General features: G+C 44.7%; 4 protein-coding genes across 7 annotated transcripts in view; 2 read left to right on the top strand and 2 right to left on the bottom strand.

Annotated features, from left to right (window-relative positions):
* The first annotated feature begins 388 nt into the window (after positions 1 to 388).
* LOC108143228 (alsin homolog) lies at positions 389 to 7,384 on the top strand. The gene is made up of 5 exons (XM_017267524.2): positions 389 to 2,985; positions 3,768 to 4,386; positions 5,043 to 6,191; positions 6,570 to 6,721; positions 6,784 to 7,384. Exons 1-5 carry the CDS (start codon positions 657 to 659, stop codon positions 7,005 to 7,007), a joined length of 4,473 nt encoding a protein of 1,490 aa, XP_017123013.1. The 5' UTR covers positions 389 to 656; the 3' UTR covers positions 7,008 to 7,384.
* On the bottom strand, positions 7,385 to 15,414 carry LOC108143229. Its single transcript, XM_017267525.2, has 3 exons — positions 12,865 to 15,414; positions 9,541 to 10,014; positions 7,385 to 8,870 (listed from the first exon to the last, which is right to left on the bottom strand). The coding sequence occupies exons 1-3, from the start codon at positions 12,956 to 12,958 to the stop codon at positions 7,402 to 7,404; spliced, it is 2,037 nt and encodes a 678-aa protein (XP_017123014.1). The 5' UTR covers positions 12,959 to 15,414; the 3' UTR covers positions 7,385 to 7,401.
* A 113-nt stretch (positions 15,415 to 15,527) lies between these two features.
* On the top strand, positions 15,528 to 16,125 carry LOC108143231 (endocuticle structural glycoprotein ABD-5). Its single transcript, XM_017267526.2, has 2 exons — positions 15,528 to 15,622; positions 15,689 to 16,125. Exons 1-2 carry the CDS (start codon positions 15,611 to 15,613, stop codon positions 16,088 to 16,090), a joined length of 414 nt encoding a protein of 137 aa, XP_017123015.1. The 5' UTR covers positions 15,528 to 15,610; the 3' UTR covers positions 16,091 to 16,125.
* Positions 16,126 to 16,394: 269 nt separating this feature from the next.
* LOC108143245 (ankyrin repeat and BTB/POZ domain-containing protein 2) overlaps positions 16,395 to 26,134 on the bottom strand; it is a 29,352-nt gene continuing 19,612 nt past the window's right edge. For all 4 annotated transcript variants that reach the window (XM_017267550.2, XM_017267548.2, XM_017267547.2 and 1 more), the window contains 5 exons: positions 22,051 to 24,160; positions 20,451 to 21,219; positions 18,078 to 18,441; positions 16,967 to 17,294; positions 16,395 to 16,904 (listed from right to left, as the gene is read on the bottom strand). In XM_017267550.2, the coding sequence (XP_017123039.1) occupies positions 16,662 to 16,904; positions 16,967 to 17,294; positions 18,078 to 18,441; positions 20,451 to 21,219; positions 22,051 to 24,160 (3,814 nt within the window). In that variant the 3' untranslated portion in view covers positions 16,395 to 16,661. The remainder of the gene's footprint in view (positions 16,905 to 16,966; positions 17,295 to 18,077; positions 18,442 to 20,450; positions 21,220 to 22,050; positions 24,161 to 26,134) is intronic.

The following is a 26,134-nucleotide window of genomic DNA, read 5'->3' as shown; positions in this document are numbered from 1 at the left end:
ATATAGCTCCTAGTAATTCTACTAAAAGGCTTACGAAAAAACGAATTACGAATTTGATAAAACAAATTTAGTATCCGTACCAAAGGAACAATTAAGCGCAAATTTATATGTATAGATATTGATATAGATAAAAAGGTATAAATAATCACACTTAAAATAAATGTTAGTTTAGTTAGGCTTAAATCAAAATCATTTCTATACAAATTTTGGATTTTCTCATATTTTTAAAGCAAAGGGATAAAATATTAAATTAATTAAATAACAATTTTCTAATTGATCTTCAAGTGTGAGCAGCTAGCCACGTAAAGTAATTAAGGAATACCCCAATTGTAGAGTTGCACTTTTCCCTGAACACCCTTACCTGATAAGTTCTAATTGGAACTCAAAAGCTCTGGTCACACTCAGTGCCAGAAACCATCACAAAAACATGAATTCTATTAGCCAGTAATAAGCAAGTGAAAACCGACATTTTCGTACCGTGGCATCTCAAATTGCGTTCCAATTTACGGCGTCAGATGGTCGATGGTCGATGGTCGAGCGCCTAGCCGAGATCGGAGCAAGTGCAGCATGTGAGAGCAGCCTGCGTGCAGTTCGAGCAATTGCGTCGTGTTACAAAACCTTGGCCCTGGTCAAATCCCCCACAACACTCGCGCACGATGGCCAGTGCGGCGGATGACTCGACAGTTGTGGGCCAGGAGGCTCAGGAGTCCTTCACCATCTACCACGAGGGCCGGACGCTGCAGCTTCACTGGCGCGGATTGCCTCCCTTGCGACGGGCACCCGCATCGCGGATCTGCAGCATTGGCGAGGGCCTGCTCCTCCTGACCACCGACCACGTCCTCTACTCCGCCCAACTGCAGCCCAACCGCAGTCACCTGGACCTGCAACTCCTGCGCACGGATGTGGTGGACGTGGACTTCTGCACCGGCAGCCAGGAGCTGTTCGTGGTGCTGAGCAACGGCTCCGTGCAGCGCCAGGTCACGGGATCTGGTCGGGAAGTGGGTCACCTCCACGCCTGGCAAACCCTCGGCTTCGACCCGCTTGAACTGCTCGCCGAGGGCGTTCGCATCCGTCGGGTTTGCTGTTCCGCACAGGGCGTGGTCTTTGTCGGCGCCGGTGGTGAAACCTATGTCATGGGCAGCTGCGGCGAGGTCTTCAAGACGGAGCAGCAGCCCCGCCACATGCGCTTGTACGAGGAGGGCAAGGAACTGCTCGACTTGGCCGCCGGAAGCGAGCACTTCGTGATGCTGGTGGCTCCCCACAACCTGGCCGACGATCTGCTGCAGCTGCAGATGGCCAATGCAAAGGAAGAGCCCGAGGACGACCGGGCCTCTGTGAAGTCGCTCAGCAGTGACAACTCGGAGCGCAGTTTTGCGGCCAACACGAGGCACCTGCTCCATCAGGGATACGCCCTACTCCACACCCAACTCTACACTTTCGGGGCGTCCAATAACGGCCTTCTCGGCACCGGAGATCACATCCGGCGGGCCAATGTGATGCGTCTCCAGAAACTGGACAGCATGGGTGTGTGCAGCATTGCGGCCGGACTGGAGCACACCGTGGCCCGCACCCTGGACGGAAGGCTCTACCACTGGGGCCTGAACGATCACGCCCAGTTGGGCGAGGATGTGAGCTCGCCCATGGAGATCACCATAGCGGACAATGCGGCATCGCTGCCCCTGGAGCAGAACTCGGCGCTGGAGGCAACTTGTGGCGACTATCACACGCTGCTGCTGAATGCCAATGGGCAGATACAATCCCTCCAGCCGCCGCCTCCCATGCGACACCTGCAGCAGTCCAGCACCTACGCCCAGACGCTCCTCCAGCTGCAGCTGGGCGCTGCGTGGCCACGTCAACTCCGACTGCTCATGTGCTCCGGCCGATACACGCTGCAGAACCAGAGGCAGTTCCAGCGCCAGTACCACTACTACCTGAGTCACCTGCAATCGCAGCTGCAGCTGCTGCTTAAGCACCGCCAGGCAGTCCAAACGCTGGAGATCTGGCAGCAGCAATCGGCCGCCGACTCGCTCAGCGTCCTCGGTCCGCTGTTGGTCAGCTGGGAGCGTATACTGTGCCTGCTGGTGGCGACATTGCACTCGCTAGAGGGATTCTATCGCGCCGACTTTGTGCAGCCCGCCGATTTGCTGTTCATCTGCCACTACAAGGAGTACATCGAGCTGTTCGACGGATACACGAAGGCCTACTGCGATGTGTACTCGGTGAATGGCTTTGGCGAAGCGGTGAGCGCCATTGCCGCACTCTGCAGCCCGCTGGCCGAGCTCAACGAGGAGAGCTACGTCATTCGGCTGTTCCAGCAACCCTTCAGCATCTATCAGCTGTTTGTGCAGTTCATGGAGCTGCTTGTGAGGACGCAGCCGGAGTATGGTGAGCACAGGGTGGCCTGGTCGGAGTTTGCACGGCACAGCTGCATCAGCCAGGAGCTGGCCGTGAACACCAAGGACTTTTGGAGCAGCAACGATCGTAATCCCAGGATCGTTCAGTTCCGAAGACGGCAGCGAAGGGTGATACTCACGTCAGCACTGGTTCCACTGAAACTGGTCACCTCGGGCCTCGGCAGGTCGAGCAACAGCTTCATCCTGTTCTCCGATTTCCTGTGCCAGGTGGGCGGCAACTCGCTGTACTCCTATCCCTTGACCACCCTGTGGGTGTGGACCGAGGATGACCTGCACCTGCGCTTGACGACGCCGGAAAAGAGCTTCCTGGTGTCGACGCGTTCGCAGGAAATGCGCAAGGTGTGGCTGGACCAGCTGCAGTCGAGCATCGTTGCGTCCTTGGGCAGACCGCTCGGTAGTCCGGTGCCCAGTGCTCGCTCCACGGGCTACGAGTTTAGTCGAGAGCATCCCAAGTTCTCGCGGGTGAAGGCATGTGGCACGTGGAGGAAGGGCGTCCTCCACGGCAACTGCTATCTGGAGTATCCGGACGGGAGTGTCTACTGCGGGGAGCTGCATCACGGCGTCATCGAAGGTGAGATTTCTACCCTTAAAGCTTAAATAGTTGAAACCAAACACTAAAACTAAACCCCTTGAATATTAACATCAAAATATTCCATCGGATGCGTAACCATTATTCTTAACCATTAAAACCGAATCAAAACCGAAACCGGAACGAATATAATTTGATTTTGCCTAACCGGAACCGTAACCGAATTATACAGCAACCAAAACAACCGTTACCGATACCGAAACATTATTACCGGTTCGGAAAAATGTGATCCTTAAAAATACATAAGTCGTAAAACGTTTTTACCATTTAATATATCAGTTCCTGCAAATGTTTTTTATATCATTGAAAAGAATAGAAGAAAAACTGAAAAAATTATGAAAGTTCATACAAAAGTTTTATTTGAACCGGTACAATACCGGTACCCGCACATTGTTTTGGTACCGTAACCGCAACCGGTATAAAAATTCTTACCAAAACAAAATACGTAACCGAAATAGTAATTTTAGTTGTAACCGTAAAAGTTATTTAATTGGTTTGAATCCCTGATTCAAATTATTTAATACAGCAGGGTTAAAAAAAGATTTTCGAGATTTTAAAAAGATTCTTTTAAAACTTCATCTTCAAGCCTATATTGTCGTATTATGTTTATGGAGACCAAAGAGAGCACAAAAAGCGAGATATACACAATTGTCTTTTAATACACGAAAATCTTTTAGGTCCGATCACCTTCATTGGATTATAAAATTGACTTCAGATCTATATAGTCGATTAACTCAACTCATTAATCATATTTAAATACACAGGCTATGGCAAGATGGTGATTCCGTCGTCGGGTCTGTATGTGGGCCACTTTAAAGGAGGTCGCTTCCACGGTCACGGGACGTACGAAATCCACAACAAGGATTCTCCCGAAAGCGAGGTGTACGAGGGAAACTTCTGCGAGGGTCTGTTCCACGGCCACGGGATGATGCGGAACAACCGATACATCTACGTGGGCGAGTACCAGGCCAACGCCCGCAGTGGCTACGGCGTGATCGAGGACCTGGTCAGCGGGGACAAGTACATGGGCATGTTCGCGGACAACAAGCGCTCGGGGATCGGCAGTTGCATCACCAACCGCGGCGACTACTTTGAAGGCAGCTTCTCCGGAGACGATCTCATGGGCCATGGGGTTGCGGTCTTCGAGAACGACTATTACTACGAGGGCGAACTCACGCTGCACGGACCCAACGGACGGGGGGAGTACTACATGCCCAGCGGAGATGCTTGTGGCGGAAGTGGAGCCATAGCCACTGGAGAGTCCGACGACACCTGCGAGCTGATCGGCAACAAGATGTTCGGACAGCTGAGCGGCAGTTGGGAGACGGTGCGCATCCAGGCTGGTGAACTGGTGCTGAATCGACGCTTTCCCAAATATCCCAGGTGAGTTAAAGAAGAGAGTTACCAACCACTGTTGCTGTTTTTTGAAAAAGTTTGCCCAATTTAACCAAAAGCAACCATAATTTGGGAACTTTCTTAGACATAACAAGGTATTTTTATACCCTTGCAATCTGTTATTATAATATAAACTCAGGGAGAGTCGATCTACATAGCTGTGTTCCTATGCAAACTAGCCTCTCTGTTTTAAAATTATTTCCTTGTTTTTGTATCTATATGAATTTTTTAAGACATAGTCATGGGTAAAAATTTTAAAACTAAGTTACTTTTGTTAAAATCCGACGACCTTATTACAGCTGCATTGCGAAATATCGGAAAAATATATGTGAAAAAAAAAACTTCCCTGTTATTAAATTGATTTGAATATTCTTCGCTGGTTTATTAATTCAGAATAACAGTTTTAATTTGATTAAAATCGGATAACGATGTCGTAAAGCTGCAGGAAATCATTATAGCTTCCCTGTGCTAAATACAAAGTCATAAAAATCGGAAATGCTATTTTAACAAATATTTACTTTTTAGAATAGCTATAAATTTCGGATTTCCAAAGTTTGCTTCCTTTCTTGATAATAATAAATCTTATTTTTAAATATGTCTACTATCAAAAACGTGAGCTTAAAATAATAACCTTCATTTGCCAGCTCACTGGGACGTCAAGTGGTGGATCACAATCGCAAGTGGCGCTCGTTGTTCAACAATTTTGAATCAGACCTGGCCAATTGCACGGCGACCAGCAGCAGCTCAGGTGGCAATCCATCAGGAGGCACCCTCAGGAAGTCCTCGAAACCCACGCTCAGCACGGCCCAGCTCTGGAACTGCATAGCGGTGTACATGAGCAAGCAGCGGGCTCGGGAGGGAGCCAAGCCCGGCAACTACTTCAACAACATCCTGCTGAGTTTGCCGCTGCCGCAGAAGACTTCTTCGCCACTGGCGAAGGCGCGGACCACCACAAACGCACTCAGCAAGCTGCAAACAGAGGCTGCGTCGGCGTTGGACTTTCTGGGATTTCCACCTCGTCGCATTCACTCCCAAGAGACACTTAACAGCAAACCAGGTGGATTGCAGAGGGCGGATAGCTTGCTCTCCATGGGTCACAACTCATCTCGGGACTTGGACAGCAGCAGTCTGGCCAGCTTCCAGTTGGACCAAAGCCTGCTGAACAGCACTGTCCATGGCGATGAGTCCAGCACACTCAACGAAAGTTTTTCAAAATTAAGTCACAATAACAACAACAATAACAATAACAGCATCTCGAAGCACATGAACAATAGCGATTGCTCGATTACCTCGACCACATCCACGACGAGTGCAATGCTGGAGCAGGTGCCCAGTTTTGGCATGGCCTCGGTGCTCACGGAGCAGGATGTGGCCTCCATACGTCTGTACCTGGAGCAGGCTTTCAAGGATCGCCATCATCCGCTGTTCGCCTTGAACGAGCGCATTGCCAACTGTTTCCACTACTCATATGGCTACTGGAAGGTTAAGCCGACCCCGATCCTGGCCAAGCAGGCGATGAGGGAATGGGAGTCCATATCGCGACGCATTTACCGCTTTGTACGCAAGATGTTCCCAGCTTTGCCCGAGGACTATTGCCACATGGAGGGCAGCAGGGAGGTTATATCGCATATTACCCTGCTCTACCCGTTGGTGCTCTCGGAAGGCATCTACTCCACCTTGTTTGTGCTCTACGCCAATAAGTACAGCCGCAAGGACGAAATGTACCGGCAGAACCTAAATCTTGCCGAGAAACTTAAGGACCAAGAGCTTGTCGAACTTATGGGCCATGAAAGGTATTGAATTATTCACTCAAATCGACCCTACAGATTTATTAGAATTAAGTACGTCGATCAGGAACAGGAGATATTGTTGCACTAGGAACATTTTTATTTGTATTTGGCAAGGTTATATTTGCATCTTTGGCCTTTACTTAACTATATTAAAACTAATTTATTCATTCAATTTATACTTGTCCTGCTTCTTATTGTAACAATTTATAATAAGCAAACAGAGACAACGCGTTTTTAAAAATTATAAGTTGAAGTTTAGTATAAAATCTATCATTTGATTTCTATGTAAACTTTTATTTCGCATGTTTCACAAAATGTATTGTATTTTTTGTCCCATTATGACACAAATAACTGAAGTAAAAGAGCGGTTTTCGTTTGCAGTTTTCTTCATAATGTGATGCTGGACCCCAAGTTCGAGGAGTCCGTCCAGACGCTGAAGGAGCTGCAGGAGAAGTTTAGTCCCCAGGACATGTTGACTGTGATACAGCGCAGCACGCAGCTGCTAACCGAGGCCTACGAGCACGCCATGGCTGGTGAGTCGCACATTAACGCCTAGAAATCTGTGAAATTGTTCATCAGTAGCCCTGACCCACAGCCAATGCCGCGCAGCTCAATGCGGACAACATGATTCCGCTGACGATGCTCACAATGCTGCGCGCAGCGGTTCCCCACTTGGGTGCGGAGCTGGCCCTGCTGGACGATCTGACGGGTGGGCCCAACTTCCAGGCCGAGATGAATGGAATGGCGGGTTATTGCTACACCACACTGAAGGCCGCCTACGAGCACGTGACCTTGAGGGTCTTGCAAAAGAATCCTTGAGCGGACTCAGCACCCAAAGATAGCAGCTGTAATATTTATCGTTTTTTTTTTGCTGTTTGCCAATTGTTTAACCCCGAAAACATGGGAATATGTACATTGTTTGTTGGCACTGTAAAGCTTAGGTAAATTGAACCGCAACTGTAGATTTCCCCAAATTAGTCTGTATATACCTTTAAAGACGAAAGGCCCTCATAGGATTACGGGTATCGACTCTGTACAGACGCTGATGAATAGCCCCTAGATCAGTGTAGGAAATGTGTATCTATATATATTTATGTATGTATATCTGTATTTGTTTTGTATACTCTAAGCCAACACATTAACATTCCGATTCCGATTCCGATTACTTACCAAACCAAATAAATAATCTACACACACACACGTGGCATGGCATCTAAATGGCCTCAATATCCTTGAAGGTCTGAGCGTTCTGGTCGTGGTCCACAGTGAAAAAAATCTCGGACATGTGCGAGGCAAAGTGCGTCTTGTCCAGCTTGTAGGTGACATACTTCTCGGGAAACAACGTGCCCTCTTCGTGGTTGTACACCAGGATCACCGGATCGTTATGCTGGGCGATCTTGCGCGTGACCAAGTAGGCCAAGCCGTAGATGGCCTTTCGGAAGACGTTCCTGCGATGGCCGACTAGAGATTTGGAGCGGAACGGGAGCATAGTCACATTGTGGTACATCGAAACGTAGTCCTCGGCGGAGCGCATGTGGCTGACGAAAAGGATGGGAGCCTGCGGCCGGAAGTGGGCGATCTTCTGCACCATCCGGGTGGTGACCCCGATCACGACGATCGACACAGCACGCATCTCCAGGGAGGCGGTGGCCACGGCCCGCGCCAGGCTGTCCGCTCCCGTGTGCGAGTGATCGCAGTAGGGAGTGACGGCCAGCGCCTGGGGACAGATCTGCTGGAAGATGGCGCTCTGCAGGAAGCGGAAGTAGCCGCTCACTTTCGGCTGGGGCGACCAGGAGACCACATACTTGTCCGGATAGAAGAACGTGTAGTAGTAGTGCGCCGGGTCCACCCTGATCTTCTGCTCGTCTATCAGCCGCGGATCGAAAATGATGGGCTTCTTTGAGGCATGGGCCAGCTGCATGAAGCACTCGGCGTCGGGACAGAGGTGCATGATGTCCGGGATGAGCGCTGGCTCGGCCAGTTCCACCAGGAAGCCATCGTAGCGCTTGGTGGCCCAGTTTAGCTCCCCCTTGCATCCTCGGATCTCGTTGAGAACCACTCTGGCGTAGAGCCGCATGCCATCGCAGTGCATGACGGCCATCGAGTGCTCCAAGTCATCGAGGTATTGCGGGGTGCCCACAATGTGCGACACCACCACGTTCAGGCCCACCTCGCGGGCAAAGGTCAGGTCCTCCAGCTCTTCGTACGAGATCCGGAAGCGGCGGCATCTGGCCGGGAACAGCACGGGCATGTGGGCGTACAGCACTCCGCCCCGGGCCACACAGCACTTGAGGTGGTCGGCGTGGACGCTCCGCACCATCAGCTGGATCTCGTCGCCAATCAGGATGAAGTCGAACTGCTGCACATCGGGAATCAGGAAGCGAGCGTTCACATAGACCACATCCTCGTTGCACCGGTCGGAGTAGTCCCGATCCACGGACAGGACTATCGGTTTGCCCTGCTCCAGGACGACGGACGTCTTGCCATCCTGACGGAACTGGGTGCTGAAGCCGCCGGTGAACTGGTGGCGCGGCGATAGCTTTACCATGACCGACGACGCCACCGGGAAGCCCAACTCCTTGGACACACTAATCTCCGCCTCACGCAGCTTCACGATCAGACTCTGGTTGTCGTGCTGGGTGCCCACCGAAAGATCGATCAGAAAGCAGCGGACTCCGTTTACTGAAAGTAAAGGGGGAAATTTATTCTAATCGGTTTTAACATTTAACTATATTCCAACAGGCCTATGGTCTTACAACATAAATTACAAAATTCACAAGATTTGTCTACACACATGTATAATATTGAAGTGCATTTATTTTATTTGTATTTTTAAAAGCCATATTAAATTCCTTAGGAATAGAGGTGAACTCGTCTGTCTACTTAAAAACCTCTTTAGTTAGTTTTACTTTAAAATTTGTTATGTAAATCTAAGGAAAGGCATCTAAGATGGAGCAATGAAATAGAGTAACCACTCTCAAATATGTCTTAAATCTATTTATTTTATTTATTTAAAAATACCAGGAGTTACATAGAAAAACTTAGAATACAGATAAGCTTGGATAAGTATCATTTTTGTTGTCCTGTGTTACTCAAAAATATAAAGGTAACATAAAATGTCTCCTGTTGCAAAACAGGATTAATTGTTTTGACGATTTACCTGCGTGGGTATTGCATGTTCAAAACTGTGGGAAATACTATTTTGAAGATTTACTCTAAACAGAATTTGGTTAACAATTTTTTGTTAACTATGGTCTTTTACAAATGCTTACATATTTATTTTGTAAAATGTATATACAAATTCCGCCAACTTTTATACGTTAAAATTTCAGATGCAAAACCATTTACTTACGTAGATTAATTTTGAGCTCTTGTTCGCAGTCCAACATCGCCGTAAGTTCGATGCACTTGCTATTTTCGTTTGGATCGGGAGCCTGTGGAGTGTTTAGGATCTGGAAGCCTTTGAAGAAGCCATGCCAGCGATCCTCCTCAAAAGGTAATAGGCAGAGGTCCTCGCTCAGATCCTCGAAGTCGACATCCTCCTCGGAGATTTCGTCGGATTTCTTGTTGACCTCCGAGATCAGGGAATACTTTGAACGGAGGACATGCATGTCGCTTCCGGCATGATAAATGCTGCCGTCTTCATCCTGACCCAAAAGGTGGAAGAAGGTGTTCCGCCGCTGCATATGCTCCAGTTTCTCCTTGGCCTTCTGCAGCTTTTCCATGTCCACAGCCATGATTCGCAGCCGGCTGAAAATAGTGCCCACTATCGACTCTATGGTCGAAGGTGGCTCCTCTGCACTGTGGTGGTCAGGTTCGCTCATCGCTGGATTATATATAAAATTTGGGAAACGATTAAACAACAGTGTGATTGTCAAATTTCATAAAGAAACTGTGACTTTGCTTTCGGTATTACTCCCATTAGGGTTCGGCTTTTCTTTTAAAGTTTAATGGAAAATAAGGGTGTCCGCTTCATAAGAATCATACATTTACGCATTCAAATCGAAAGAACTTTATTTGATTTGATTCTAAAAATAGGTGTGTCATAATTTGCCTTTTTAAGATTGTGAAAAATCATTTTTTTGGAAAGATGTCGAAAAAAGAATTTTGTATTTTACCACACTTGACCTGATGTGGTTTTGTTATATATAGACGAATTAAACAATGAACAACTAAATCGGAAATCTAGCACAAACATTCACTTAAGAAAGTTTTGTCTCAAATAAAATTACAATTTTCTGCTTGGAAATACTTTATTTATTGTTATTAATTCGTTTGGAAACAAGAAAAAACTTAGTTTTTAAGTCCATAATCAATTATAATTTAAGTCGTTCCTGCTTATATATATGTTTATGCCTTTGAATAATTATTTTGAGAGGCTTTATTAATTTCAAAAAAATGTTTAGAAAATGAAAATGTGTTAACATTATTTCTTTGAATAACTCTGCTTGCGGACTTTGAAACACAATATCGTTCAAATATTACCTTTAACGGGAAAAGATTTAACCAAAATTTAACTAGATCAACCAAAAATCATAATATTTTTCTCAAATTATTATTAGTCTTCTCAAAATAATATCGAAGAACACTTGATATGTTTTAAAAGAACAAAAGTTGACCTATCAATGACTGTAACTACATTAAGCTTATGTAAAGATGAGAAAGTTATGTTTTGTTAATCAAGCATGTCAAAGTCTAAAAGTTCAATACCATTTACCTAGCTATAATTCGCAAAATCTCGGTCACAGTAAACCCTTTTCCCCACTTTTACATATTTAGCAGGAATTAAATATTCAAACTCAAATACCGTAGGTGAAATTGGGTGTACTGCATTTCTTCTCTTATTTATTTCTCTAGGTAATTTCTGACGAAAGCTTTAAACTCAGCAGATTATTTTGAACCCATATGAGGATGTTATATCAGACCTGCACAAGTTCAGCTATAAAATTACATCATTTTTCTTAGCTGCAGCTAGTTATCCGCATTAAAAACCCAACCAAATCGACCTCCTCCGAACCCATTCGTTTGTTTATAGTTTTCCCTGCCCTTTTGCCACCCATGCATTTTCCATTTTCCTCAACCATTTTACTTTTTTTTTTTTATAAATTCTCCAGCGATAAAAGAAACCGCAATTCGAAGCGCAGGTAACTTTAGTTTTTTGTTGCCGCTGCTGCTTCTCATTTTTGTTTATTTCCGTAATTTATTTGCCTGTTTTGCCCGAAGGCGAAAATGTTAAATTTAGCATCAAGCGTCAAGTGAAATGTTTACAATGTGAGAGAAAGTTAAATGGAAAATCGGGAGGGGCGTCATTTTTTTTTCGGAAAACAGGGAGCCCTAACTAAGCGTTTTAGAACTATTCGGATTCTTGTTTCAACGCAGTCCCAGCACTTGAGCACCCCGAGTTCCGCCCGAGGAAAAAAAGGGAAAACATAAACATCCAGGAATGTTTAGAGAATAAAAATGTTCATATTCGCTGCTCTCCTTTTTTTTTTGTGTATTGTGTATTTTCCCCCTTTGTTGTTTATTTTCACCCCGCCAACTGATAGATACACCGGCCGACTAAGACCACGACTACGACACGGAGTGGGGATCTGGGCTGGAAGACTGGGTGTGGCTGCGGCTGCGTCGGCGACTGCGGCCATGTTTAGGCTAAACAGCCGACCCGATCATCGAGTTGTGAAAAGTGTAGAATTCTCGCCGCTCGACTGCAAAAACAGCTTGAACTTTGACGCCGAACTGCACTCATCGATTCGTTTTCCCCCATTTTTTTTTGTCCGATTTTAGACACGGATTTTTTCTATGCCATTGGGCGTGGGTTGGTGGGGTGAGTGAGTGGAGTGGGTGGAATGGGTGGAATGGGCGAAGTGGGTGGAGTGGGTGGTGGGGCTGCCCATCTGCTGCCATTGAGCAGCAGCATAAATTGCCTGGCTCCTTGGCTCGCGATCGGATGGTTGGGATCGTTCCTCTGCACTTGAGAGCAGCCATTCATCGCGCGCACGCTCCCTCTCTTTTCAATCAGCCAGCCCCCTCTCTTTCTTTTCGAACAGCGCCATCTCGCTCCCTCTCGCCCATTCATTTCGTGAATAGAATTTTCTAAATGTCTTTGAGTTTTCAAAATTTTGGAGCGTAGGTGCAGTGCGTCGCGAAGCGTCAGCGTGTACGGTTCGCTTTTAAGATTTTAATACATTCCATAAGCGATCGGAAAACCACACAGTAATAAAAGGAAAGTCCTCCCACCTGGTCACCTGGAGAAACAAAAAAAAAAAAAAAAAGAAACTCGCCAAAATACCATAAAATATATATATATGTATTAAAACAGATCTTAATTGTGCTGAGTGCTGCCAAGTGGTGTTCTGAGAACAGGATCCGTTTCAAAGACTTTGTACGGAAGTGGGCGTTTTTCGGCCCCTGTTGCCAAGTCCCCAGATAAACCACACCCACACAAACACACAAACACACACACACACACACACACACACACACACACACACACACAGTGACGATAATTTTTCATCTTTCCAATATCCCACTCGACTGGCAAAATATTCGCTTTTGCCTTTTGGCTAAAAATATTTAAAAATCCAAAAGTCCACTCGTGTCGGTGGCGGCCGCTTCAACCTACTACGGCCGCCTGTTTTTCATAATTTTCGGTTTTATTTATTTTTCCTATACATACCCACACGTCCGTACATATTCCGCTCTGGCTGTCTGTCTTTTTTGTTTTCCGACTGCCGAAAGTTTTGCGCTTTTTCGCACTGCTCGGCATTCATTTGGCATGTCGTCGTTTTTGTTTATCCCGGCCCCGTCGATTTCCCGGCTTTCCCGGCTTCCCGGCTTTCACAGCCGCCACCCTTGGCCGTGCATTTTCCTGCCCGACGAATTTCCCCCAAATTTTCGCGGCCTTTGTCTCCGCACGGATTTCGGAGTAGGTGGATGCCGCTCGTAATTGCCAGCCCCGTGAAACAAATCACAACTTAATGGCCAGCCTCCGACTGAGTGGTTTACAACTTCCTTGCCCAGATATCTTTATAACTATAACATATATATGCGCACACATATATAGTAGTATAGTAGTTGGCATCGGAAGACAGCTGTGTGCATTGGCAGATGCCATCAGCATCATCATCATCGTCGTCGTCGTCGTCGATTTCGTAGTCCATCCCGTCCATTGCGTATGTGGGGGAAGTCCATAAAAAAAAAAGAAACCAAACCAGCACACAGTTATAAAAATAAAACTATTTTCGAATGGCCCGTGCATATAGACGCTCGATCATTAGACAGCAGCGCTGATCAGCAGCAGCCGCCTCTTGGCACAGTTTTCCAGAGCAGCGCACAGATTGGTCCATAAATCAATCGAACCAAATTAAATTAATTCAATTTCTAAACAAGCAAAAACACAAGAACCAATCTCATCACGGTGCCATGTGTTCGGATCGCTATGTGTCCGACGGACTAAAAGTGTATACATAAATTCTAGTCGATTTGTCTTTTTCCGCTTACTGGCGTTTCATTTCAAAAACGACAGGAAAGGGAAAAAGGCGTATTTACTAAGAGTTTGACCAGCAATTTGCACCCAATCAAGCTATTGACATCCATGTAAGTATGTTTCCATTGTCTTAATTGTGAATGTTTTTTGAGGACATATTTTTACTGGCTAAACAAAGTCAAGCGTTTCAACATTGCATTGATCATCATTAAAATAAAAAGTCTAAAATTTGGTAAAAGTTTAAGGTTAAAAATACTTAGTTACCTTTATATATACTTTGATAAATTAAGCAAAGCTAATTTAGTGCCCTTATTTTATCATATAGAAAAATAAAGGGTTTTGGAAAAACCTATATTAGAAAAAGCGAAATGAAAAAAGCCAACACCCAATGAGTAATTCCCTAAAATTTCCAAGTCATGAAATACTTGCTCCTCTAGTTTCACACGAAAATTTTCAAATCAAGAAACAAGCAAATTTTGATTTAAATTTTTCAATTGCTCAGAATATAAACTGATTTTCCAATTCCAATTAATATTGAATTATATCACGGACCAAGAAAGAAATATAAATATGAACAATATTTGCCAGATTCCCCGGTACGTGAAATTTAACAAATTGCTTCTCCCGCCACGAGCAGATCCAATTCAGATCCAAATCGGGGCATTCTTCGGCATTGCTGTAGCATTTCAAATGAAACGAAAATTAAATGTAAAATTTATTGTTGCATAAACAAAATGCCAAGAATCCGACCGCATCCAAATCGAACGATGCGTATGTGGCACCTTTAAGTACTTCGCCCCTGCCTGCGATTATTCCGCCCACCCCACATCCCGATCCCTATCCCCATTCCCATTCCCATCCCATTGGCCCCCAACATCTTCATCTGACCGGCTGCTATGTGGAACGCATATAATATGGACGGCTGGAGAGGATGGAGAGTTTAGTGCTGCCTCATGCCCAGTGGCCAAAAATAACATCAATGAGGGCAAACGCGGCGACGGACGCCGTGTGTTTGCTTTGTTTATAGTTTTCGTGTAAACAATTGCGAACGGAAAAACCGATTTTCCTGCCATGTTCACGTTCGAGAAAAATCGAATCTGGAAACTGCCCAAAAAGTAGAGAACCAATGCTACTTGCTGCTGAAATCGAACGAAAGAGCGTAAAGAATTGTGGCCAGGTCAACCACATCAATCCTTTTAATAGTCAACATAAAAGAAAATATCACTTATAAAAAACAAACTGAAGACGGAGAAAAAGGCATAAAGTTCATAGGAAGGCATGTTTTATTTCAGGAATAACTTCCTAAATAGTTTGTGCCAGTTTTTCAAATAATTCAAACTTCTTAGGTAAATAATTAATTAAGTGGAAAGACTGATCTTAACTTTACACACTTTCTTAAGGTTTTATTGCCAAATTTTTAATGTTTTGGAAGTTATATAGAAAAATCGGTACTACTGACCGAAAACTTTAATACATTTTTATTCCCTTAGACAATTAAAAACTGATCTTAACAAAAAATGCGTGGTAAAATGGTAATCCAGAATATAGAACGCTTGTTCCAGTTTCAAAACATTTAGAATAAATTTCGTTTCTTACTTCTTAAAATGTTGCGATGCTGGAGATGAGCAATAAGACCCTGGACATAAATTAAGAATCACAAATTGCAGGCCGAGATTCGAAATTGCAATGGGAGATGGAAGATGGGCCTGGGTAAGAAGCTTGCTCTTTAATTAATTCTTAGAACGGGTTTCAAGTAAATACCCGCGAATGCGCAATGTACATATTGTGTGTATGTAAGTAAGTGTCTGGATATTGTCCGATAACCGGTAAACAAGGCGACCAGCCACTCCGATTCCATTTCATTTTTGGCAATATAAAGAGCTGTCTTCGCTGACTCAGAGTCAAATCAAAGTCAGCTTCCCATCCAGACAGCAGCATGTTCAAGATTGTGAGTATCGCAGCATCGGGAGATGACTAGTCCAAGGATTACCCCATACCCAAATCATGTTGACAGGTCATCATCTCTTTGGCTCTTTGCCTGGCCGTCGTATTGAGTGCTCCGGTGGACCATGTGACCTCCACCACCCAGCCACCGGTGGCCATTCTGGAGTCATCCCACGAGAAGCACGAGGATGGCTCCTACAACTTCTCCTACCTCGGCGAGGATGGCACCCACCGGAGGGAGGAGGCGGTGGTCAGGAACCAGGGCACTGAGAACGAGTACCTCGAGATCAGCGGCTCCTACTCCTACTTCGATGCGAACGGAAAGGAGGTGACCGTCACCTACAAGGCGGATGATCATGGATTTGTGCCCGAGGGCGGCGCCATCCTGCCCCAGATTTCTCTAGCCGCCAAACAGGTTAGCGAGCTGGTGTTGCAGCCAGATCTTGACTATGTTAAGCCCCCTAAGGTTTAATAAACAACAATTTAATTGACAACAATGGAACTTAATTTTGGTGGTATTATGATTATAGGACAACAGGTTGTGGATGTAACAGTGTTGCTTTTGGCATTATTTAACGGTTCAATCTGTGCAGACTTTGTTCGTAAATATATATGTGTTCTATAAATAAAATTAAGTTGCTGGAAAGTAGAGAACAAAAATGGGAATGGAATAATTACCCATGAAAAGGGTGGCCAAATTGTAGACGTTTCAATTAAATATGAAGCCAAGATCACGCAGAATCTCGCTTCTGCCTTTGAAGTGAAAACACAGCTTGTTAAATTTTACTTTCTTCATTTAATGCAGAAACAATTTCAACTACAAAATAATAGCTAGAGGACAGCCGGATCGGCCATCCTTGGGTTCGTAAAGGTTAACAGTGCGCTGAACAAATTGAAAGTACAAAAATACAACTAGAGATGAGGAGTGGGGCGTTGGGATCGGGCAGGGGAATTATTATAATACATAAAAGCTCAAAGATTAAATTAAAAAACAATGCAATAAATAAGAATTCGATTCTGTCGAGGAAGTGGGCGTGGCTCCTTCACTTTTTGACGGGCGTGGCCGGGGGCGATCGATAGGAGTTGACCAGGCCACCGCCCGAGTTGGGCTTGCGGGTCTTCAAGCGGTTCTGGAGCGTCTGCAGCAATCCGGCGAGCACATCGTGGTTGGGTATCTTCTTGGCGAAGAGCAGCCGCTTCACGGAGTCGTCGTAGGTGAGCAGGGCCACCATGTTCTGGAGCAGGAAGCACTGGCAGTACTCCAGCAGGCGATTGGCATTGTATACCTGAAAAACGAAAGCCATTAAGGATATCCACCAGACAGTAAACACACAACTCGCAGTCCCACCTTGGCGTGAATGTACATGGCCACCACGTTGTCCACGTCCACCATTTCCGAGCACCGTGCCTCCGTGTAGCGCAGCAGTCCCTCCAGCTGGAAGAAACTGGCCGCGGCCATCAGCTCGAGCACATCGCCGTGGGCCACGTCCAAGGAGCTGCAGCCGCCGCAGTAGAGGAACTGCATCACCAGCTGGAAGATGTGGTAGCGGATGTCGTTGATCTGGACCGTGGGCGTGGAGCTGGCCTCGCTCAGTTTCGAGCTCAGCATGCTCTGGAAGCGCGGCGATGCCGTCACCAGGACGATCTTGTGTCCGTAGAAGATCTTGCCCTCCACCCTGAAAATCACATTTGCGTAAGTAATACATTTTTAACTGGCACAATATTAATAGTTGTAACGCAAGGTAAATCAGGTTAAGTAAGCAATCAGTTTGTCTTTCTTTGCCCAATTTTTATTGTTTAAATAATTTATTCCAAAACGTTTAGTTGCGGTAAAGCTGTTTTGTATAACATATAAATATATTACTCAAGAATAACACCCAGTATTAATTTCGGTTATAACTGGAGTAATTTAAATAGTGATATAAATTTAGTAATTTTAAATATTATAATTGTTTAATTATTAATTTAACTATTTTCGGATTTGATTTAAATTTCTGAAAATTCATTTAAATTTGAAACATATTTAACTCAACTATTTTAAATCTAAGATTTTCCACATTAATTCAAATGTGTAATATTAAATCATATAATGTGATATGCATTAAACTTAGTATTCTAATTTCATATTAAATTTTTTATATTAAATATACAATTTTAAATTCAATAGTCAGATAATTATTTTAACTATCCCATTTTTTGTATAAGTGTATCTACCGGAAAAACTGTTGTTACCAATTTGCTTTAATCATAATTTAAATAAGTGATCATTTAGTGGATCTGGGTTGTTTAAGTTTCGGAAATGCATTTATCAAAGGAAAAGAGGGGTAAGAAGGCTAGACTAGCAATATATTTATTATTATTCTTAATTCTAATTACTAATCATTACCAATCTAAACCTTATTTCTAATGTAAAGCCATAAATGGACTCTTTAGGTATCGGAAAAGGCGGCAACACTCACCTGAAGGTCACATCGCTCAGTTCCGGATTGTTTACGAACTTGGGATCGATGCGAGATCCCTGGACGGGCTGCATCGGCGGCTGTTCCTTCACCGGGGGAAGGGTCTCCCACCCGAAGCAGGTGGCGAAGATGTCCGCGAGCAGGAGGGTGGTGCCCTCGTTCTTGTTCCGGAATATGTTGAACAGCAGGGGTAGGCACTCGCTGACGAACTGGGCACTGTAATCGTCGGGACACACCTGGAGGAAGTCCTGGAGCAACTGATCTATAACCGCGTCCAGTCGCAAATCGTGGGCAGCCGATAGAGCGTGCATCCAGCAGTGCAAAGTCCACGGAACACCCAATTTCCGAAGCTCAATGGTTATATCTGTATCCGAATACACAAAAATTGTTTTACTTTGTTGAACAACAAATCTTTTTGCAGCATCCAAATAAATGTGCAGTTCGCGTAAACAAAACTCCCACAACAGTTCGCCAACGTACATATCTGGTTTTAAATTATATTTTGACTAATTTTAAGACATTCTTAAACCGATCAAATGAATTAGAAGATCATTAAATTCAACTTGAATCACTCAATCGGTCATTGCTGTGTGTTTAATTTGAATTGCAAATGGTCGTGCAAATTACTTTTCGGTTTTGATTATCTTTTTACCAAAATATATTTACATATTATAGGCAAATTGTTTTGTACTTGTTTGCATTGCTCTTCTGTGGAGAGTGTTATAATTTAAGTTATTTATTATACCCGTTACTCGTAGAGAAAAAGGGTATGTTTCATTTTTTGAAAAGTATGTAACAGGCAAAAGGACCCTATAAACTATATATATATTCTTGATCAGGATCAATATCCGTATCGATCTAGCCATGTCCGTCTGTCTTTCTGAGGAGCTATAGGATATATAGATTTGTGATTTAACCCGCAGGATCTACATTGGTAAAAAAAAGTAGTTTATTCAAATATTTTGTATTCAATTTAAATATTTTCCATTTGTTTTTCATCCATGGCGGTTTTTCTTATTTTAAATATGAAAAATTTATTAAATTTAATTTGATTTTTTTCGGATTTGATTTAAATATCTGAAAATTAAGTTTAAATTTACACCATATTTATACCCTTGCAGAGGGTATTATAATTTCAGTCAGAAGTTTGCAACGCAGTGAAGGAGACATCTCCGACCCTATAAAGTATATATATTCTTGATCAGCATCACTAGGCGAGTCGATTTAGCCATGTCCGTCTGTCCGTCCGTCTGTCCGTCCGTCTGTCCGTCTGTCCGTCTGTCCGTCTGTCCGTCCGTTTATATGCAAACTAGTCTCTCAGTTTCAAAGCTATCTGCATGAAACTTTCCCAAAAGTTGTCTTTCTATTGCAGGTAGTATATAAGTCGGAACGAGCCGGATCGGACGACTATAGCATATAGCTCCCATAGGAACAATCAGAAAAATAAATGAAAAAAAATTATAACTTTGCTGTTTTTTAATTTTTTGTTTAGTTCTTCGACATATAGCAATGGTTAAATATTTCAGAATTATGGTTTAAATTTCATCAAAATCGGACGACTATAGCATATAGCTCCCATAGGAACAATCGGAAAAATAATTGAAAAAAAAATTATAACTTTGCTGTTTTTTAATTTTTTGTTTTGTTCTTCGACATAAAGCAATGGTTAAATATTTCAGAATTATGGTAAAAATTTCATCAAAATCGGACGACTATAGCATATAGCTCCCATAGAAACAATCGGAAAAATAAATGAAAAAAAATTATAACTTTTCTGTTTTTTAATTTTTTGTTTAGTTCTTCGACATTTAGTAATGGTTAAATATTTCCAATTTACGGTTTAAGTTTCATCAAAGTCGGACGACTATATCATATAGCTCCCATAGGAACAATATAGGAACAAATATATAAAATAACTATCAAATAATTGAGCTGCAAATCATCATAGCTTCAATGTTTTTAAACTTATACGCAAGTAAATTATAATTTTAATGTTTTCAAAAATGTTTAATTCTTGCAATAGCTGCAAGGGTATATGAACTTCGGCTTGCCGAAGTTTGCTTTCTTTCTTGTTTTTTAATATTATTTTATTATTTTTAATATTAAATAATGTAATTTAATATGCCGAACTCAAATTATTTTCTGGGCGCATATTTATTTTTATATTGTTTAGTTGAATAACGGGTAGCAGAAGGTCGGTGACTTCCTGTTTATTTCATAGAAGCCGGAAACCTTAATTCAAATTTTTTAATGATTAAATACGACTTAGGAGTTCCAAGGGAATTGAACCATATTTTGATATATTGTTTTTTTTAGATATGAATTTAAACCAGTAGTTTGTTTTAAGGCTACAGCCTTTTAAACTACACTTACCCAGATGATTGTTTTCGGCACTGTGGTACATGGCCTCCTGGAGTCGTTTGATCTGCGTCTTGTTGAGCAGCGGTAGCAAGTCTTCGCTGTTTCCGCTGTTACTGGCACTGCTTGGGCCAACGCCTCCTCCGGATCCGCCTCCAGCCCGCACTCCGGCCACATCGCCCTCGGCCAGCATCTCCTCCAGCGAGAGCACGTCCCTGGTGCCCGGGGAAACGGGATGGGTGAGCAGTTTGCGCAGGCACGACCGATGTCCGTGGGCAGCCGCCACGGAGATGGCGCAAAAGCAGCCCTTCTGCGCGGATCCGGCGAAGCACAGTGAGTCCTTCTGCTGCGTGGACAAGAAGGCATTGGCCCCGTGGGCCAGCAGCAGGGCCACGATCTCCAGGTTGCCCGTACCCGCAGCCAGCTGCAGCGGGGTCAGGGTGCACTTCTCCTCGCTGCTCCGGGCCCCGCCCTCGACCTTGCCGCCCCTCTCCAGGAGGATCCTCAGGGCCACGTAGTTGGCCCTGCTGGCGGCGAAGCTCAGGGCCGTCCAGTGTTGCGTGTCCGGCTGGATGGCCGGATGGCCGGCGCTCCCGGCGGGCGGCACCTCCACGTTCGGATCGCATCCGGCGTCCAGGAGCGCGTGCAGCGCCACCTCGTCGTTCCGGATGCTGGCGATCATCAGGGCGGTCAGTCCGGCGCTGTTCTGGGTGTCGTACCGCGTCGTGGGCGGCAGCAGCTGGGCGGCCTGGGCCAACAGTTCAGCCCGTCCAGTCAAAAGAAGCTGTGGGGGAAAGTAAATGAAGCGTTTTCAATAAGGTGGTGCCGGTAAAACAAACTCAGGTATTTTTAATTCCACACGCTGCAGCTAGGGCACTTATTAAAATGCTTTACATTTTTGCACTAAAGTTAACAACCCGAAACCAATTAAGTTATTGAAACTGGGTTAACTTCATCCACCTGCTCTTAAGCTCCATTTTTTTTTATCTTGAATTGAAGTTCTCACTTTCACATCCATTTCTCTGTTAATACTTGTATCATTATGAGTAATGTAGTGCTCAATTTTGAATTGCATGTTTTTATTTTTATTTTTTTCGTAAATTAAATAGTTTAGATTAAGCATTTAATTTTATTTAAATAATATAGCTGACATACGAACAATCGAATAATTGAGGTGAAAATATTTAATATTCAAAATAAAAAAACAAAAGAAAGTAATCCATGTATATTAATATTATATTATATATAATTAAATGTTTAATAAATCTGTTATTTAAATGTTTGTGAAAATTGTTAGTTCTTAAGAATTAAATTTTATGTAATAAGCAATTTTTTGTCAATGTGACTAGCGAAATAATAATAAGCTGACGCTTGCAGCTCTAGGATAGTAAATCAATAAAATTAAATTAAATAAGGCAATAGCTGCAAGGGTATATAGACGTCGGCTTGCCGAAGTATGCATCCTTTCTTGCTTTTTCTTAAAAACTCTCTCGTATTCAACTGTGACTAGTGCACTAATTAAAAGTTATGTTTAACTAGTAACACTAGGATGTTGTTGGAAATAAACACAAATAAAAATAACCAATCTCTTGCCCTTTAGAAACGCCATACGAACCTTAAAGGCCACTCCGATGGTGGCTCGTCTGCCCAGCTCGGAGGTGTCCTCTCCGATTCCGATGCCGATGCCGCTGACCACCGGCGAGCTGCAGCTGCTGCTGCCCGTTCCCGTGCCCGTGGAACTGGCCGCTGGTGCATGGGCATTGGTGAAGTGCGTCTTCTTGGTGGGCAGCTCCTCGTCATGGGCCACCGGACGGATGGGGCAGTCCACTCCGGGCAGCAGCAGCCGGGCCGCCTGCATCACGTCGTCCTTGTCGATCATCAGGGCATTGCGGTGCTCGGCATGGGCGGCGGCCACCCTCAGCCACTCGGCCAGCGGAGGCAGCACCACGTAGGCCCGCTCGTAGCACAGCTCCTGGACGTGGTGCCCTGCAGAGGAGGAAGGTGCTTGCCCCGGTGGAACTGGCTGTGCCTGGCCCGAGCTGCAGCCCGAGGCGGCCAGCAGTTCCGTGTGCTCCAGCTGGGAGCAGCGCATGAAGTAGAAGAGGGCGGCCAGGGCGGATCCGGAGAGGGCGGCGGCCAGCTGGAACTCCTGCTGGGTGCGCAGGGCCTTCTCCTTCAGCTCCCGCACACTGCCCACGCAGGTGGCCAGCGAGGAGGCACTGGCCCACCTGGGCAGGGCCAGGGCTCCGCTGGCCACCCGGCCAGCGTTCAAGTGGGCGAACGGCTGCAGCAGACCCCACACATCGCCCGATCCGGCTATACTCTGGTCCAGGGCGGCTGCCGTGCTGCCATTGCACTGCAGGGCGATCTCCTCCAGCAGATTCTCAATGCCGGCGCACAGGTAGACAGCCGCGTACTCGTGGATGAACTTGCCCAGCCTGGCGTCCGTCATCCAGCGGTAGAAGCGGCCCACGGACAGCTGGAGTCCCGCCCGGGCGGACTTGCTCTGCTTGAGGGCACTCTCGCCGGGCACCGCAAACATGGCGGCGGACCTGAGGCACGCCTTCGTGCATGAGTCCGCCAGCGCGGAGCTGAGCACCACCCGCAGGGCACCGGCCACCTCCTGCTTGGAGCAGAGGCCCACTCCGGCGGAGAAGCGCTGAATCTCGCGGGCGATCCTCACCAGCGCCCGCTGCAGCAGGTAACCCAACCGGGACACGGCCTCCACGGCCAGGTGCTCGGCCTGCTGCTGGCAGCGTCCGTTGCGCAGCACCCGCAGAATGCACTGCTGGCTCCAGGGCGGGTGCTGCAGCTCCACCAGCCGGTTGTGCGAGTCCACCCACACGAACTCATCGGCACTGGTGCTGGTCACCACCGTCTCCAGCGAGGAGTACCTGCCCAGGCGGCGCGCCGGCTCCGAGCTCTCCGAGCCGGCGCTCAGGCTGCTGTAAGTGCTGCTGCTCGTCTGGGAGCGCAGCGTGAGCATGGCCAGCTTGATGTCCTCCAGACCGGTGCCGCTCCAGGGAGCCTTGCCGGCCGGCATGATGCCGCGATGCCGTCGCGACCGGGTGCTCCTGTTGGTCACGCCCGCCGCCAGCCGATCCTCGGGCAGCGGGCCCAGGGTCATCCCGCCCGCCGGCGAGGAGCTGTGGCCCCCCGTGTCCGACATGCTGGCGTGTCCGGAGCTGCGGTTCTCGTCCGACGAGCTGTGGCACTCCTGCACCCGTTGCAGCGCCCGGAACTGGTCGTGCTGGTGCGTCCTGGCCGGCGTGGTCTGGCCCGCCGTGGTGGGAATGCCCAAGGTGGGTCGGCTGGGCGAGACCTGGCTCTGGCCGAGGCTCCCGCTCAGCTGTGGTGGCTGCGACTTCACCGGAGTGCTCTGCACGGTCAGGCGCGCAGGACCCGCCACCGCACGCTGGGGGACCAGAGCCTTCGAGGCGGACACGGCCGACGGCATCTTGCCGGACGGGGTCACCTGGCTGGATCCGCTGGACGAGGTCACCAGCTTGGGCGGCATCCCCTTGCTCGGCTGCTGGGCAAGCTCCTTGAAGATCCGAGGCGCCGGAGTGGCCATGGCCACCGCCAGTCCCTTTTGCGGCGTCAGCGAAGTTGGATGCTGCTGGTGCGGTGGCGACTGCATCTGTGGCGGGGGCACTGGAGGCAGGCCCGTGATCTGGCTGGGAGCCGGGTGCTGGCCAAAGTTGGGCGGCAAGTTGCCAGTGGGCCTGGAAGAAAAGCAATCAGATGTTAATATTCTATTATTTTGTGGCACTGATTTAATGGATGGATTCCAGATCACCTCCCAAAAAAATGTTAACATATTTTTGTTGCTTAATTTGTATCCTTATTTTGATTATCCTTATTTTGATATTTAATATTTTGATAACATATATAGTTTTCAGAACCAAATGTAAACTACAAGAAGTGCATTTTACTCGAAACCATGTCTAAAATCTAAAGTACATTTTACAGCATCAAAGAATTATCCGCTTACAATATAAGCTACAGTAGCAGACAAAGAAATCCGGACAGGGAAAAAATTGTTCGTTTCGTAAATTTTTATAAGTTGTGTTTATTGTTTCAAGAAAATTTGTATTAAAATATTAATTTAATTTATTTGCTGACAAAAACAACTCTTTTTACGATGCCATTGATGTTTTTTTAGAAAAAAACTTAAATTAAAATTATTTACACTGGTAAAAAACTGAGGAAATAGAACCTTTTTTTTTATTTTAAAGTTTTAAATTATTTGAAAAGCCAACTTTAGCGCATTTAATTTCAATTTTTTTTTTTTTTTGTCAAAAAAATTGGCAAGTATTTATTATTTCTAACTTTTATAATAATATGGAAAATAAGAGTTATGGTTACATTTTTTATCAATCAAATTTGTTTTAATAACTAAAATCAATTTTAAAAAAATATTAAAAAGTTGCATTTTTATTTCTTAATTTTTTTAGTAAAAAATAAATAAATAAATAATTTCTAGACTTTAATTTCCCAAAAACGTTGTAATTTGAATTCTAATATATGAAGATTGTTGCATTTTTATTTCTTAATTTTTGTAGTAAAAAATAAATAAATAAATAATTTTCAGACTTTAATTTCCCAAGAACGTTGGAATTTGAATTCTAATATAAGAAGATCCAAAAGTGTAAGAAATAATTAAAATAAGTCGAATTTTAAAATATATCTTTTCTTTTTTCCTAAGCGATGTTCAGCTAAACTGATGACCAAGTAAATAATATTAAGAGTATTTATTTTTAATTCCTTCCAAACTTAATATTTTCCCATTTCGAATTAAAAATATAAATTAAACCCAATTCTCTTAGATTTGACCCATTTTCAGCTCCACAAATGATGTAAGTCGTTAAAGTTTCTCAGAAACAAAAGAATTCCAGTCAAAATAAACAAAAGCTTTGACTAACGGATAGCTAAGGGAGATGTCACACTGCCACTAATCTTAGTTCACACAAACTTGACTATCTTCTAGTTACTCGCGAGCCGAACTTGAAAGCAGTGGCACCTAATTAAAGTGGTCGCAGTCGGAGACAGCGAACAAACTAAGCAAAGACCGTACTAAGTCTTACTAGCTTGTCTCCGAGACCTTGGTAAATTATTGCAAATAACCCAAAGTGAAAAAGGCTTTGCTAAAAAGACCAATCTTATAAGGCGATTGCCATTTTCATAGATTAAAATTCCTATATAATGAGAGAATATTTATTCTTTTTAAGAAACAGAATATAATACTTCAAAATGTACGAAAACAGCCAAGTAAGAGTATATAAAAGTTGTATTTTTAAGAATGACTTGATCCTAGTATCTACGATTCGTTCTCACATTTCTTTGCACCTTCTTATTATCTTCTTCTAACTGGGTTGGCCAACACCAAATACAAAGCGATATTAAAAGCCAGTTACGATTTTTCATTTGCATGCGAAAAAGTTAGTTGTCTCTGGCATCTTTTTATTCTTTTTGGACATTGTTATCATTCAGATTTTGCCCAACCCTTTGACAGACTATGCGGTAACTTGATCTTTGATTGACCCAAATTTTAAATGTTGAGATAGCTAGACGTATCTTTTATTCTTGACAATATATCTTAAATACCTTCAATTTAGATCTTTAAGTTTGAACGAGGTTCTGTGCTTAATACGATTTATGAGACGAGTTTTGAATATCTATGCAGTGCTGTTATTATG

This window comes from Drosophila elegans, unplaced genomic scaffold (genome assembly GCF_018152505.1).
Source record: "Drosophila elegans isolate 14027-0461.03 unplaced genomic scaffold, ASM1815250v1 contig_208, whole genome shotgun sequence".
Lineage (NCBI taxonomy): Eukaryota > Metazoa > Arthropoda > Insecta > Diptera > Drosophilidae > Drosophila > Drosophila elegans.
This window is presented reverse-complemented; position numbering and strand designations above follow the sequence as displayed.